The sequence below is a fragment of the Ursus americanus genome, chromosome 27, assembly GCF_024610735.1.
Source record: "Ursus americanus isolate L20-20 chromosome 27, mUrsAme1.1.p, whole genome shotgun sequence".
NCBI lineage: Eukaryota > Metazoa > Chordata > Mammalia > Carnivora > Ursidae > Ursus > Ursus americanus.
In genome coordinates, this window is record NC_142153.1 from 24,907,571 (window position 1) to 24,922,140 (window position 14,570).

The 14,570-nt window shown below is 46.4% G+C and overlaps 1 protein-coding gene across 1 annotated transcript; it reads left to right on the forward strand.

The window, feature by feature from the left end:
- Positions 1-7,544: 7,544 nt before the first annotated feature.
- Positions 7,545-9,486, forward strand: LOC148107643 (sperm-associated antigen 11A-like). The gene is made up of 2 exons (XM_087856320.1): positions 7,545-7,599; positions 9,278-9,486. The coding sequence occupies exons 1-2, from the start codon at positions 7,545-7,547 to the stop codon at positions 9,484-9,486; spliced, it is 264 nt and encodes an 87-aa protein (XP_087712446.1).
- Positions 9,487-14,570: the final 5,084 nt, after the last annotated feature.

Here is a 14,570-nt window from a genome sequence, read left to right on the forward strand (position 1 = left end):
GCTCTCCTGTGATGAATTACGTTGAGCCTGGAAGAGAGAGAAAGTCCTTGGAGTACACAAGACAAGAATCTGATGTAGGACTCTGGGAAAACGACAAACGCTCTCCTTGGCTTAGCCAGGGGTCTGGTAAAATTGTCAGCCACACAGGGGGCTGTACGATAGATCAACTACAGGACGGAGTTAGGACAGTGGGAGAAAGCCCCAAAGGAGTTTCCCGAGCTAGGAGGAAAGGAGGCTGGTTATGCTGATCAATCACTCACCTTTTGTCTTTATTTGAGGCTCCAGGAATAAAGACAAAAGCAAGACACAGGAGAAAGGGCCCACGCAGATTCTTGGATAAGAGGAAGTCAGTGACTAACGTAATATAATAAAAAAATTATAAAAAAAAACCAAGTGAACAAATAAAAAAAGAGACAAACAAAAAAAAAATAGACTCTTAAATACAGAGAATAAACTGGTAGCTGCCAAAGGACAGGTGGGTGGGGGGATGGATGAAAGAGATGAAGGGAATTAACAGCACATTTGTTGTGATGAGAACTGAGTAATGTACAGAATTATTGAATCACTATATTGTACTCCTGAAACTAACATGACACTGTGCATTAATTATACTGGAATTAAAAAAAAACTAGTGAATTAAATGTAACTCTTTTTTTTAAAAGATTTTATTTATTTATTCGACAGAGATAGAGACAGCCAGCGAGAGAGGGAACACAAGCAGGGGGAGTGGGAGAGGAAGAAGCAGGCTCACAGCGGAGGAGCCTGACGTGGGGCTCGATCCCAGAATGCCGGGATCACGCCCTGAGCCGAAGGCAGACGCTTAACCGCTGTGCCACCCAGGCGCCCCTAAATGTAACTCTTAAATGAAAAAAATAAAAAACAAAAATAGATAAATTAGGGGCAAAAAAAAAAATAAAAAAGAAGAAGAAGAAGAGGAAGTCAGTGGGAAGATCATTTCAAGGGGATAGTGTGGTAAGAATCGTTAGCCAAAGAGTAAGAACAATTACCCCCCAGCCAGAATCAGGTGGTGGAGACCCAGTTTATTATTTCCCTTAGTCCAAACCCAAGGGCTGTGTCGACCCTATTCAAGCGGCTGGGAACCACACACTTGGCGAAGCTTTTGATGAATGGAGGGAGTGGTCCTACACTAGACAATCAAGACACTCCCCCATAGTTTTTAGGGGAGCATGAGATTGTCCCACTGGAATAGTGGAGGCTGGAAATTCTGTTTATTTCTCCAGGAATAAAAAGGTGGACGTGAACCACACTGTACACAGTAAAACAGACACACGGGGAGGAAGAAATGCTTCTGTAAAGGTGAGAAGCCAGTCTGGCTTGAGGAAACCTGAGTATGAACGTAAGTACGTCTCTGAGAGCGGAAACGCACATCTAGCCAACGCGCTCTGTGCTTCTCACTAGGAGATGTAACTTTCAGAATCGACAGAATTGCAGAGCCGTCTTAGCCTTTAAAGGGCACAACCATGCTTTTGGTCCTCAGGACACAGGAAAATGGGTTTGAACATGGCAAATTCAAAGGAAGAAACTGGCGTCTAGCATTCCTTTACTCAAAAAAAGGGAAAAAAAAGTCAATGTGACATAGGAACAAATGTAAATGCTGTCATTTTTTCAAGAAAGGCATTTGGATGAAGTATTTTCTAACTCCTTGAATATTTCAGGGTGATTTTCTCTTTACTCCTGAAAGATACTCGGTTATGAAACCAAATCCTCACAACACAATTTCCCTCTTAGAATCTCAAAGATGCCATTGCTCATCTGCCATTTTGTGTGGCGTGAAACACACACGAGGCTGGTTTGCTTTTGTTCTTTTGCAGGATGCCCGATTTCTGCGGGTTTCTTTTCTTTTCATTTATTCTTCAAACATTTCATTTAGTCTTATTTAACTGTAATTCTCATTTTATTAGTTTCATCTGAAAAATTGGTAAACCCTACCAACTGGCTAATTCTGATAATTTTCTAATTCATAAACAACTTCAAAATTGTATTTTAACATTACTTCCTTAATATAGAGAGGAGGTGGGTGGGGGGATGGGTGAAGTAGGTGAAGGGAATTAAGAGCACACTTGTGATGAGCACAGGATCACGTATGGAACTGCTGAATCGCTATAGCGTTCACCTGAAACTAATATAATACTGTATGCTAATTATCCTGGGATTAACTTTTTTAAAAAGAAAAATATCAATAATTTTTTATTTTTATTTTATTTTTTTTTAAAGATTTTATTTATTTATTCGACAGAGATAGAGACAGCCAGCGAGAGAGGGAACACAAGCAGGGGGAGTGGGAGAGGAAGAAGCAGGCTCATAGCGGAGGAGCCTGATGTGGGGCTCGATCCCAGAACGCCGGGATCACGCCCTGAGCCGAAGGCAGACGCTTAACCACTGAGCCACCCAGGTGCCCCTCAATAATTTTTTAAATGTTGAAAACAAAGATAGGAGAAGTGGTGAACTATATGTTCAAAATCAATTGCAAAAGTACTGAGACAGGAAAGAACTGGACAATGGAGACACTAACAATTGTCGGGATATGGACGTCGAGCCCAGTGCTCAGCAAGCATTCAGTAAGAGCCACTTCATTTCTTCTGGTTTCCCCATACATGTCTCATTAAAAATGAATTCGCCTTTTAAAAATTTGTAATTATATTGTCATAAGAACACTTCACATGACATCTATCCTCTTAACAAATCTGAGGGGTGATCATTGTTGCCTGTTGTACAGCAGACCCTGGAGCTTATCTGTCCTGAATAACTGGAACTTTATACCTATTGATCATTAACCCCCATTTCTCCTCCCTCCAGCCCCCGATAACCACCATTCCACCTAATTTCTTCTTTGAAAACTTTCTGTTTTCATCTCAGGGATCACATGGCCATGAGGTTGGCTCGCCTGCTTTTCTATGGTGTCTCACCTTCTCTAATCACTTTCCGACCATGTCTTTTTCCCCCTGTTGTCTAGAGCGCCAACTCAAATTTGACCCTCATGTCATTAATTCAACTTCCAAAGGATCAACTTTCCTTGCCACCGTAAACTCTTCTTTACTCTTCTAATTCATTGTTTTCATCTTAGCCCGCCATTCGACTTCACCTTGTCGGTCCTTAGAGACACTTGCTTCTAATTAGGAGATGCTATGGTTTTTTCGTGTTTTGTTTTGTTTTGTTTTTTGTTTTTTTTTTTAAATATGTGAGACAGAATTGTCATCTGATCCCTCCAACTGAATATTTTCCCTAAGATAGCTGGCTTGCTTAGTCTTCCCAACAATATTTCCATACTTTTATTTTGCACTTGTTTTTTTTTCTTTTGCTTTGTGTTGACTTGAATTCTATCTCTATTAGAAAACATGTTAGAATGGTAAAAATCGACAAGGCAGGAAACAACAAATATTGGAGAGGATGTGGAGAAAGGGGACCCTCTTACGCTGTTGGTGGGAATGCAAGTTGGTACAGGCACTCTGGAAAACAGTATGGAGGTTCCTCGAAAAGTTAAAAATAGAGCTACCCTATGACCCAGCAATTGCACTACTGGGTATTTACCACAAAGATACAGACATAGTGAAGAGAAGGGCCATATGCACCCCAATGTTCATAGCAGCAATGTCCACAATAGCCAAACTGTGGAAGGAGCCAACATGCCCTTCAACAGATGAATGGATAAAGAAGATGTGGTTCATATATATATAATGGAATACCACCCAGCCATCAGAAAGGATGAATACTCACCATTTGCATCGACATGGATGGAACTGGAGGGGATTATGCTAAGTGAAATAAGTCAAGCAGAGAAAGGCAATTATCATATGGTTTCACTCATTTGTGGAACATAAGGAATAGCATGGGAGGCATTAGGAGAAGGAAGGGGAAAATGAAGCAGGAGTGAAATCAGAGGAGGAGAAGAACCATGAAAGACTATGGACTTTGGGAAACAACTGAGAGTTTCAGAGGGGAGGGGGTTAGGGGGATGGGTTAGCCCGGTGATGGGTATTAAGGAGGTCACGTGTTGTAATGAGCACTGGGTGTTATAAGCAATAATGAATCATGGAACACTACATCAAAAACTAATGATGTACTGTATGGTAACTAACATAACATAATAAAAACAAACAAACAAACAAATAAATAATAGATAAAAGATGAAAAAAAAAAAGAAAACATGTGAATTCATTCAACAACTATCCATTGAGCCTCTCTTGTATGACAAGCACTGTTCTAGGTCCTAAAGATAAAGTAAAGAACCAACCACACAAAACCTCTACCTGAATGGGGCTTACGTTCTCATGGGGCAAATAAGTAAGTGGAAAGAGTAAATGGCTTCACTCACCAGAGAGCAGTGGAGCCCTATCTCAGAGTCACCTGGAGGGCGGGTGGGTGGGATTCCTGGCAGAATTCTAACCACCTAGTTAGTACCCATTTAGTGAAATAGTGAGACTAAAATTGGAAATAAAAACTCTACGGGTCATCGGGCAGCAACACCACTTTGCTATTGTTGTCATTATTATAATTTATTATTATTATTATTATTATTATTATTATTATTATTATTTCTAACGGTCCTCCTAGTGCCTGGGAAGTGATATCTCTGTGGTTCGAATTGCATTTCCCAAATGATTACTGATGTTGAATACCTTCAGTGTGTTTGTTGGCCATTTGCATTTCTTCCCTGGAGAAATGTTTATTCAAGTCCTCTGCCCGTTTTTTAATTAGGCTGTTTATCTAATTATTGTTGAATTATATCAAGGTTTTTTTTTAAATATATACAAATGTTTTGCCACTCTCAAATGTTTTCAAACCAAAGACATCTTTCATCTTTCCTTACACCATCTTCCTCTGTCTGAGTGTAAAGCACCCAGAACAATCATCTTCCGTGCTGGGACAAACAGAGCTCTAGTTCCTTTCAACCCTGTAATTATAAGAACCAATGACCCTACGACCAGATTAATGAAATTGTTCAATGAGCTGATTTCCTAGTTTGTCTTCTGTGGGGATGGCATGCCTAATTCTTCAACACCACTCACGGGATTCTTTCTTAGCGGTTGTATCTGAGTCTGTGACTTGAAAATGATACATCTATGTGTAAAGAAAAAAGTGGGTGATAAAATTCTAATACTGTTGCTGTGTTTCTCTCCCAGGTGAGCTACCTTTCCAACATAGCTCATAGAATTCCCAAACTATACAGAAAACAATTTTCAAACTCTAATCTCACAACTATTTGAATACTGGCTGGACTGCTAGAAAAAATATGCCATCCACATTTACCTTAAATCTTTTCTAAATCAGGTAAGTCTAACTAGCAAGCAAGAACACAAAGTACAAAACATACTTTTTATGGGTTCACCTACTAAGGTGACTTTTTAAAAAACAGCACATACATTTGGATATATAAGTACTAGAATTTGTACTGAACGTAATTCTTATATCTCCTAGCTATACTTTCTGCATCCGCAGAGGTGGATTCAGAATTACAATCATTCATTCGAAGTCGTGAACTTAGGATGTGTTCTTGGCGTAGAAGAGAGTTTTCGCAAGGATCAAATCAAGATGCCGATGCCTTTTTCACAACGGGAAAATCTGGAGATGTGTTCAGAACAAATGCTCCAGAGAAAAAGAATTTCAAATTTTAACAGATTTCTCATAGACTGTTTGACCCACACACATACACATCTTGATATCTATTTTATGATTGTTTAGTTCATAGTGACCTATAGGGTGACCTTTTGTTGGCAAAGAGAGAAAAGTAGCATTTAGTTCCCAAATAATTCCTCCTTAACTCCTATTTTCACATTTTTAAAAGATCTTATTTATTCGTGTTTGTTTATTTATTTATTTCGAGAGCGCACACTGGGGGAGGGACAGAAGGGGAGGGAGAGGAAGAGGGAGAGAATCCCAAGGAGACCCCACGCTGAGTGTGGACCCCAATCTGGGGTTCGATCTCATGATCCTGAGATCACAACCTGAGCCGAAACCAAGATCAGATGCTTAATTGAGGCACCCAGGGACCCCTCCTTATCTGCTATTTTCATAGGTGTTTTACAAGGTACAGAAAGGCCAGTGAATCAGGCTATCCTTCATTAAGACCCACATTGTCTTTGCTTCATCTTTCTCGTCCTGGAACATCCAAAGTGAACTCCTGGCCCTCACCTCTTCCAGCCACCTGCATTGCTCACCTATGTCCTTCCTTGCTCACCTCCAGAAGTCTGGGTCCACCACCTGACTTCTCATCAAAATGCATTGTCTGAGTAAGACGCACAGTCAGATGTTGCTGTGGATGGTGCATATCAGGTGGGAGACCACCTAAAAGAACTCACATGCAGCTGTTACAAAAAATGAGGAAGCTCTCCACGCATCTAGTTAACAAATCTCCAAGGTACGTCATATAAAAAAGGCAAGTCCAGAGTAAGAAGTATAGTCTGTCACTGCTTCTACAGAAAGGGGCACAGAGATTCATCTCTGTGTATGCACACATGGAAAATTCTGGAAGGAAGGGTAAGAAACTAGAAACAGCTATCATGAAGCCTGGAGAACGAGATGGCAAGAAGACTTGTTTTTCATGTCTTCGTAATGAATTGTAAGGGAAATAGACGTAGGTGATGCTGGGCCCTCAGCCAAGTCGGGGCAGAAGGAGAAGCTGCAACCACTGGGCCTTTCAGCGTCGTCTGCTAGGTACGGCTGCATGGAGAGCTGTCCTTCCAGACCCGGCTCGAACGCCATCCTCCTAAAGGCTCGCCTGGGGTCCCCGAGGCGGGCTCCGCCCTGCAGCCCAGTGCTCTGCAAAGCCTCCCCTTGTCCCCGCTAGGCTGCATGCACACTCTAAGTCAAGACGACTTTGTCAAACGAGAGAAGACTCTACCCTCGTCCTTCTTCCGCCGAAGTAGGCAGCTTCCTGCCTTTTAATACACCAATTAGATTTGCCACGTTTTAAAAAACTAGTGCCGTATGCGTCCGCCGCGTGCCCCTGCGGGGTGCGGCGCGTGCGCGCTGAGGCCTCCGTGGCGGCCGTCCCGGGGCGACGGCCGTGGGGACGCCTCCCTGGTCTTGGTACCCGCTGGAATGGCTCCGAGGTCGTGCTCTGCGGACGGCTGCAGCGCAGGGGCCCGTGTCTGTCGAGTACACACCTGGGAGGGTATCCTGCGCGCAGTTCATGCGCTCGTGCCGCCCAAACCGAAGCTTCCCGAGGGCAGGAAGCGTGTTGACACGTGGCCGTCTCTGTCACCCAGCACAGCACCTGCTCTAAGGAGCCCCTCACGGCCGTTGGTTCTCTTTCCGGGGCGACCTTGGTGTACCGAGCCATCGGTCAAGCCCTGCTTCTCCCAATATCAAGAAGCTTGTCTATTTTTAGGCAGAAAGGAAGAGTATCCAGTACCTTCTGCCCACAGCCGTACTCAGTAGACCAGATAAATGTGCTCATTCCTGATCAGTGTTCCCAAAAACCTATAAATGTCCCATTTTTGTGTCCTTTCCACTCCACTCCACTGTTTTGTTGGCTTGGTGTTTCTGCACAGGAGGGCTGGGAAAGCCGCGGGGAACCTTGAAACATGAAGGTCCTCTTTCTCTTCGCTGTCCTCTTCTGTCTGGTCCAAGCGAACTCAGGTAAATGTCTCCTGGCTGGTGCAGAAAGCTGCTGGAGGTGACCAGGGCAGGTAGGGCGGGAACCCCTCAGATAAGCCTCCGTGTGGAGGACTGGGGTGTCTGTGTGTTGGTAACAGCGTAGAGGGGGCCCATCTGGGGCTCAGCTCTGGACCGTTTGGATCTTCCCTGTGAAGAGTTTTTTAAAAAGTGAAATATGGGACATCAGGGTCAACTAACACAAAACAAAGGGGGCACCTCGGCTCTGGTAGACATAGGAAACATTCACCGAAGTCTGAGAAAAGTTTCCAGGACAAAATGACAGTCACATGAATGTCAGAGCTGGAAGGGACTATGGGCAGCCCTGTGCTCTACAGGGAGAGGACACTGAGCTCCCAGGAGAGTGACGGTGTACTGCTGGGCACTCACCGCTTACAGCCCAGCAGTGACTCATGCCCAGAACAGCATTCCTCCAGCCCTCCACCCCGTGTGGTCAGTTCTGCAGAACATTGAGGCATTGCTGGTTAAACAAATTGTCCAAAGAGAGAGAATTAGCTACTGGAGGAGGTAAGACTAGAATGCAGATCTCCAGGTCCCTAGGCTCATGGTTCTTCTACCTTCGTTGCTGTGGGGCCCATGTCTTCACGTGACTGTCCTCCCCAAGCCACGGCAGAGCCCAGGTGACATGGGATCCCAGGGTAGGCCCCAGTTGTTGCTGAGATCTTGCACAAGGTTGTTTTTTAAATTGTGCAAGACCGAGACTCCTGGGCGGCTCAGTCGGTGAAGCCTCTGCCTTCGGCTCAGGTCATGATCCAGAGTCCTGAGATGGAGCCTCTTGGGCTCCCTGCTCCGCGGGGAGTCTGCTTCTCCCTTTCCCTCTGCGGCTCCCCCTGCTTGTGCTCTCTCTCTCTCTGACAAATAAATAAATAAAGTCTTTAAAAATAAAATAAATCGTGCGAGACCAACACTGTGGGCATTTTATGGTTTTTGTTGTTGTCTATGTTCATCAGAGGTGACATTGCAGACCTGATATCTCATTCCCAAATAGGAAGTGCTTTTTTTTTTTTTTTTTTGAGATGGAATTGACATACGACCTTATACTACTTTCGGGTATACAATATAATGATTCCGTATTTGTATGTGTTGTGAAGTGACCACCGCAAGTAAGCCTAGTGAACGTCCGTCACCACACACAGTTACACTTTTTTTTTTAAATAGAAAATACTTTCCATAGGGGGTGGTCGTGCTTGACCTACGGGTTCACAAGTCATGGTGAAAAAAAGGTTATCTTTTCTTCTTTTCATTGTAAGACATGAAATTAAAAATGGGGCCACAAACTAAGAATCAGAGCTATTTCCAATTTTCCTAGAGACCCAGACCCACCCCTCCTTTATTCTACTCTGTTCTCTGAAACTTCTTTGCTTTCCCCGAATTCAATAACTCCTATCTGTCCCCAGGAAGTTTGAGAATGCTGATATAATAATATAGGATAAAATATACACCCTTCTGGAAACATTCGGAGGAGGAGGTTATTGGGTCTGTTTTAAAGCTAAGAAACCAAAGCTCAGTTAAACTGGAACTTGTCCAAAGACACTGCACTTTGGAAGAATATAGGAGATAGAGCTGGGCGGTGGGCCGGGGTCCTCTTGTACTCTCTGTACCATATGAACTCGGTATCAACTCTACACTATTGTATCGACAGGGGATATTCCACCTGGAATCAGAGATGTTATCTGCTTGACGCAACACGGGACCTGCAGGCTTTTCTTCTGCCATTTTGGTGAGAAAAAGGCTGAAATCTGCTCCAATCCCTGGAACAGGTGCTGCCTACCAACCACAGAGGCAGAAGGAAAAAATAAACCAGAGACGGACAGCAAAAATGATGGCAAAAACAAGAAAACTGAGACCTAACATGTAAGCTGCTGGAAGTCAGGAGGACTCTTGAAGCATCCCAAGGACTTACAAGGACGTGTGGCTTATTGAAGGTGCTCAATAAATGTTTGTTGAATGAATCCGGCAGCAAGGGTGAAGGTCTGATGAAAGAATTTTCCTAAAAGCTTGCTTACTTTACCTTTCTCTGTTTTTTTTCCTGACAGTCTCAGAATTTTGTAATAGCCAACCTCCTTTCCTTGCTCCTGAGAGTGTCTCTCACTGACCCACAGACAGGGGGACTAGAGACCACTCTCCAGGCTGATGTCATCCACAGAGGGACAGAAATGCAGTCAGTCAATCCACTGGCCCCTTTCCCACCAAATGCCGTCTGCCTTCTCATCAGACCCAACACCAGCCTCCACCTACGTATGGCCCGGCCCTGATGAGCCTGGTCCCCCTTCCCCAGCATCACAACAGGTCACATTTACCCTTAGGTTTTCCCACCTGGCGAACACAACACAAATCTTATGGAGCACGTATGAGCGGCCCCATTGGTGGGATGGAAGGAAAATGAAAGCCGAACGGTTAAGCCAACTGCCCACGTCGGCAGGTCGTTGGAGGGACTCTGATGTGCTCACGGTGCTGGGTTACTTCTAAATAACAGACTTCATGGGGTACCTGGGGGGCTCACACATGCTGTCTATACCACACCTTTGAGCCAGGCCCCCCAAGAGTAGTGACTATTAATTCCAGGTAGGAAATGTCAGAAAATACCAAAAGCAAGTGTGCTGGTGGAAGGGGCAGACCCTGTGCCAAGCTTTTTCCAGCCTAGTAGCTTGGGGAGCTGCCTGGCGTCGGTATTCCTGCTCACTGCCTGAGTCCAGTCTGCCCACGAATTCCCTGAGCGTCAAGAGTCACCTGGAAAATAGACTCTTGGGTTCCTGTCTCGGTTCCCTGGTCAAGCGTCAGTGAACGTTTGGAGTAACTGCCTTGGGCCTCTCCCCAGGCTCTTTTATAAACGCTCCTTGTTTTTTTATGTTCTTTTTCTGCTTTTTTGAAGAGTTTTAAAAAACTTTTACTAGAGACTATATTGGAAGTGTGACCTGGATTCACATTAAAAATTCAAAGTTAGAAAACTAGTAAAAAATGTATATACAGTGATGTTTAAAGAAAAATCCAGAGAATAGTGCAAAATGTCAAAAGGAGTATAATAAGTGGTGTTATATCTTAAGGTTGTTATTATAATCCTCTTTCTGTCAATATTTTATAAGTTTTCAAGAGTAGGAATTAAACAAATATAGAAATTTTTAGCCCAAAACATAATTTAAAATATCACAGAAATGGACTGTTTTGATCTTGAGACTTCCTTATATTCCCCCCTTTCAGGATAAGCAAGATAACTGTTTACAAGTACAATCCCCTATGAGCTTACTGGGTGCTAAAATGCTTTATATTTTTCTGGGCTATTGCTAGTACTTGAATAAACTGTAATAGTGTTGGTGGGATGGGGAAATTTTGTTTGTGTTATGTTGTTAGTCACCATACAGTACATCCTTAGTTTTTGATGTCGTGTTCCATGATTCATTGTTTGTGTATAACACCTAGGGCTCCATGCAATACGTGCCCTCCTTAATACCCATCACCAGCCTATCTCAGTCCCCCACCCCCCCTCCCCTCTGAAGCCCTCAGTTTTTTTCCCAAAGTCCATAGTTTCTCATGGTTGTCTCCCCCTCTGATTTCTAGTGGAAACTGGGCCTGGTCTGGGGCGCCTGGATGGCTCAGTTAAGCTGTGGACTCTTGATTTTGGCTCAGGTCGTGATCTTGGGGTCGTGAGATCGAGCCCCACATTGGCTCCATGCTCAGCGTGGAGTCTGCTTGTCCCGCTCCCTCCCCCACCTTGCACCTTCTCTCTCAAAAATAAATAAATAAATAAATAAATAAATAAATAAATAAATAAATAAAATATTAAAAAAAAAAAAAGGAGCGCCTGGGTGGCTCAGTCGGTTAAGCATCTGCCTTGGGCTCAGGTCATGATCCTGGGGTCCTGGGATCCAGCCCCAACGTAGGGCTCCCTGCTCAGCGGGGAGGCTGCTTCTACCTCTCCCTCTATGGTCGCAATCTCTCTCTCAGGTAAATAAATAAAACCTAAAAAAAAGAAAGAAAGGAACGAAGAAAAAGAAATGGGGCCCAGTGTGGCCTTCAGTGTGGAAACTGTTGTCTTTCTCGAAAGGGAAGTGTGGACGTGATGAGGCTGTGTACCCACCGTCGTTAGCGGCAGGGACACCCGCAGCCTCGCCGGCACAGAGCAGACCCCTGGAGGGTCTGCTGAGGCGCAGAGGGACACCCATGAGGTGAGAGTAAGGAAGAGCGGGAGGACGGCGGCGTGTCCGGGGTGTCCTCTGCGGCCCCCAGGAGCAGGGGCCCCTCCGCACACACCTAGATGCGTCCGAGGACCTGGACGCAGGTTCTTGCTCGGCCTCTCTGAAATGCTGAACAAACTACCTCATCTCCATGGTAATTTTTGGACGTATCCAGCCGTACATGTCCTGTAAAGACGAGGTGAAAACCCCACTTGTTCTTCCCAAACCCGAACCCACTGGGTGAGTGGCAGTCCGTCTACACCAGAACTCACCACTAGAGGGCGCGCTGCCGCCTTCCGCGCCTTCAGGCTGGCTCCTGCACACCGGCTCCTCCCACCGGGTCCTGCACACTGGGTCCTGCACACTGGATCCTCACAGGCTCCTCGCACGGGTGCCCAGCGGCTTGCGCGGGTCCAACGAAGCCACCAGCTGGAATCGGATCCGCCTAGAACAAGGGAGCCGGAATCACCAACCCCTCTAGCCTGCATTTCTGGACGTTAGTGAAATTACAGTGTCTCTTTCATGTCTGCCCTATAATACCATGACAGGTTTGCGGGCGTTCGCTGAACGCATCGGGACTGTACTCAAGTGTCACCCGTGCCCTCTTCTTTGGGGAGGGGGCAGGCCGGCTCCAGAACTGTGAGGAATGAAAGCAGAGCCTGCCTGCTTCCTGCTGCTGCTTGTCTGCTGGAGTTTCAACCCCCAAGAGTGACAAGCTGAGCACCCTCTGCCGTCAGGAGCCTCAGAAAGGCAGGGGGCCAGGGAATGGGACAGAACCCCTGCTAGCCCTGCTTGGTTATACTGCCTCACAGCTGAGCTGGGAGCCCACTCCTTTTCGGGGTGGGGGGGGGGGTTAGCAGCTCCCCTTGTGGGCAGCAGGAGGGCCCGAGCAAGGGCTGGAGATGCCTTACGGAGTCCTCCTGGATCCTGAGTCCCCACAAGAGCATTCGCCTGCTGTCCCCTGTCTCTCGGCCATAGAAGCTTAGACAAAAAAAGAGAGATCATTTAATAAAAACCATGTCCTCTGAAAGCGTGCTGTCATGGGAAGACACTGGAAGGAGGAATCAAAGCAGCTGAGCTTGGTTTAGCTCGCAGTTCAAGACGGCACTGTAGGAACGCGCTGAACACACCTCCCCCACGAACACACCAAATTAACGCTGGGACCCAAACAGATCCTGCTGCCTCGGGCACCAGGGAAAAGCCACGGTTTAAAGGAGCAACTAGCATATAAAAGAGCAGTGGAACTCTGCCAAGCAGTGCAGATAAGCTGCAGACAAAGGTGAGAAGCTTGTCCCCTCGCTACCTCTGAAGGTGAGATGTTGTGCCTTGACAAGCCCACACGGGAGACAAGCACGCTAATGTCATTGACAGTCTCTCGGGCCAAACCCCGTGTCCTCACACTGGGCAGAGTCGGGCAGCCCCGCCTCCACAGAGTGACTGTCTACCGTCTAACTATCACCTGTCTGCAGAGGCAATGCAACAATAGGGGGATGGAATGGGTTTCTAACAAAACAAACAAGAACAGCCTTTTAAAGGGTCCTTTTGGAAAGCCACAGGCCATACACTTAAACAATATGCTGCAATCACTCGACATATTAAAACTACTCCTTTGGAACTGCCTTGGCAATCCTCTTCCATAAAACTGAGAAAGAAGCTAGTTCAGCACAAGTATAAACTTCAGCAGCCGAGGAAACCAAAAGCCCTGGGAGGTCAGAAATCCTCCCCTGGTCCTGGGCTACGTCCCTCACTGGAGGGAGAAGGAAGCATCAGCCAGACTCAGAAACCACGAACGGCAGGCACGTCTGCAATCTGGAGCGTTCTCAGCATGGCTGGATGCCAGATGAACCTGTGCTTTGCGGGCTTCCTCCTCGCTGAATGCCAGGCCGGTGGTACCCACCTGCGGGTTATCCCCAGATGACTACACAGGAGACAGGCACATGGGTCCTCTGCAGGGAAGCACGTGCCTGCCCTGGTGAGTCTGAGAATTCATGCAGGGGTGGGGCTGGCTATGAGGAGCGGTGCCCACGGTCTCCCAGAGGAGGGTCCAGAGAGCATCAGCTTGGGGCCCAGGGGGATGCATGACTCAGGCTGGGTCTGCTTGGGATCCAGGTCCAGAAGAACTCTCATGCTAAATGCCAAGGGACCCTGGTTTGTGCTCAAGGTACCCCAGCTCAAGGTACCCCAGCCACCCTGACAGCTCCTCAGCGCCAGCTCCCGTGCTCAGGGTCCCTCGGGCACCTACCTCAGTTTGTCTGGGGAGCAGGTGTGAGTGTGCCCGTAAACCAGACAAAGCACCTACGGCTCAGAGGTGTGAAGCGACTCACCCAGAGCCACACAGCTCTCAGGGAGGAAGTTCTGTTCTGATCTCCCAGGGAGCCTGCAGAATGGGGTGTATTATTTGGAGGTTCCAAAGGCTTGCCTGGGGTCATGTAGCGAATTGGTGACAGGTCGGTGGTGGGCCCTTTCCCCTCTACCTCATTTCCTCATCCTATAAAATCTAGCGGAAGCAGTGTCCACACAGTGTTCCTTCCAGCTCCATAAATACTGGTGGGAGGATCGGTGTGGTCTCAGCAGGGATAGTAGAAAACCACGTGTTACGAATGGCCTTTTGTATTACATCTGCCATCTGCACTGAGGTGTCCTCGTTGCCCGGATTTTAGAGAGGAGGAAACTCACACTCACCGAGTAAAGAGACGCCCGAGAGCACAGAGCCAATGAAGGAGCAGGAGGGGATGCTGTCCGCGCTTCCTCCTCTGGCCATTT